This window comes from Caenorhabditis remanei, chromosome IV (assembly GCF_010183535.1).
Source record: "Caenorhabditis remanei strain PX506 chromosome IV, whole genome shotgun sequence".
Classification (NCBI taxonomy): domain Eukaryota; kingdom Metazoa; phylum Nematoda; class Chromadorea; order Rhabditida; family Rhabditidae; genus Caenorhabditis; species Caenorhabditis remanei.
Window position 1 is genome coordinate 20,038,382 of NC_071331.1, and position 1,000 is coordinate 20,039,381.

Sequence of the window (1,000 nt, forward strand, 5' to 3'; positions counted from 1 at the left end):
TGAAAGTTGCTGTTGACAACAACGCTCTTATTGGCGTCGTATCAGGTGGATACCCAAAATTTTTGAGAGAATATAGATTCTGTTTCATGATAACTTAAATAAAAAACAATGAAACATGTTTCCATTGGCTTAAGATCTTGGTATACTAATAAAAAGTTAGAAAATTCGAAAACCGATCGGGAAGATATAGATAAAGTGCTGTTTCACAAAAGTGTGAAACACAAATAACCGCTTGCAAAAACGCCGATATGCTCTAAAAACTAACTAATTTGCTGAAACAGTAGAAAAATTATCCGTTTCAGAAAATTTTCAACAAAATGTTTCTACAACGTTTTTCAATAAGACTCAGAGATTAATTTTATTATATTTATTCAAAAGAGCAGTAATCGATAAGTCAGTCAATATTTTCAATTTTCGAGTATCTAGACTCATTGAGCATTCGAGTTGTTCCAGCCACTTCAGCACTTTCGAAATTTCCAAAATTCTTTGCTGGATGGTGTTTGTCGAGAGAAAACTCGATGTCCTCGTCTAGGGACATCTTTTGCTGAAATAAAACAATTTTTTCTGTTTCTGAAATTTTGGAAAAAATGTTTTAACTTTGTATTATTATTATGGAAGCGCTCAGTACAAACTTACATCCCCAATGAAATGTTGAATAAGAATGCGTCCAATTTTGAAAAGTGCAGAGAGGAGACACATTGCAATACTGTATTCCCACGTCTTCGGAACATCAACTGAAGTCGATTCGGCAGTTGCTCCGAAGAGTTGAGCATGGGCAAGGAGGGGGCCAATCGGTTTGAATACGGCTCTTCTCGTGAGTGACGACTGGAATTATCAGGTTTGAGTGGAAAATTTTTATATTCAATTAATTATATTTGAAGGCCGGATAATTAAACTCAACCAGTAGTTGAATAATGTGAAACATTTTAATGTTTCATCAAGATTTAATTATAAAAGAGTGGTATCCGAAAAAAAGAGCGGCATTTGGAAACATTTTTAA

General features: G+C 34.1%; 1 protein-coding gene across 1 annotated transcript; it reads right to left on the minus strand.

The window, feature by feature from the left end:
• Positions 1 to 394: 394 nt before the first annotated feature.
• On the minus strand, positions 395 to 699 carry GCK72_015338 (uncharacterized protein; the record flags this gene model as incomplete). The annotated part of the gene is made up of 2 exons (XM_053730793.1): positions 395 to 544; positions 637 to 699. The coding sequence occupies 2 exons, from the start codon at positions 697 to 699 to the stop codon at positions 395 to 397; spliced, it is 213 nt and encodes a 70-aa protein (XP_053585565.1).
• Positions 700 to 1,000: the final 301 nt, after the last annotated feature.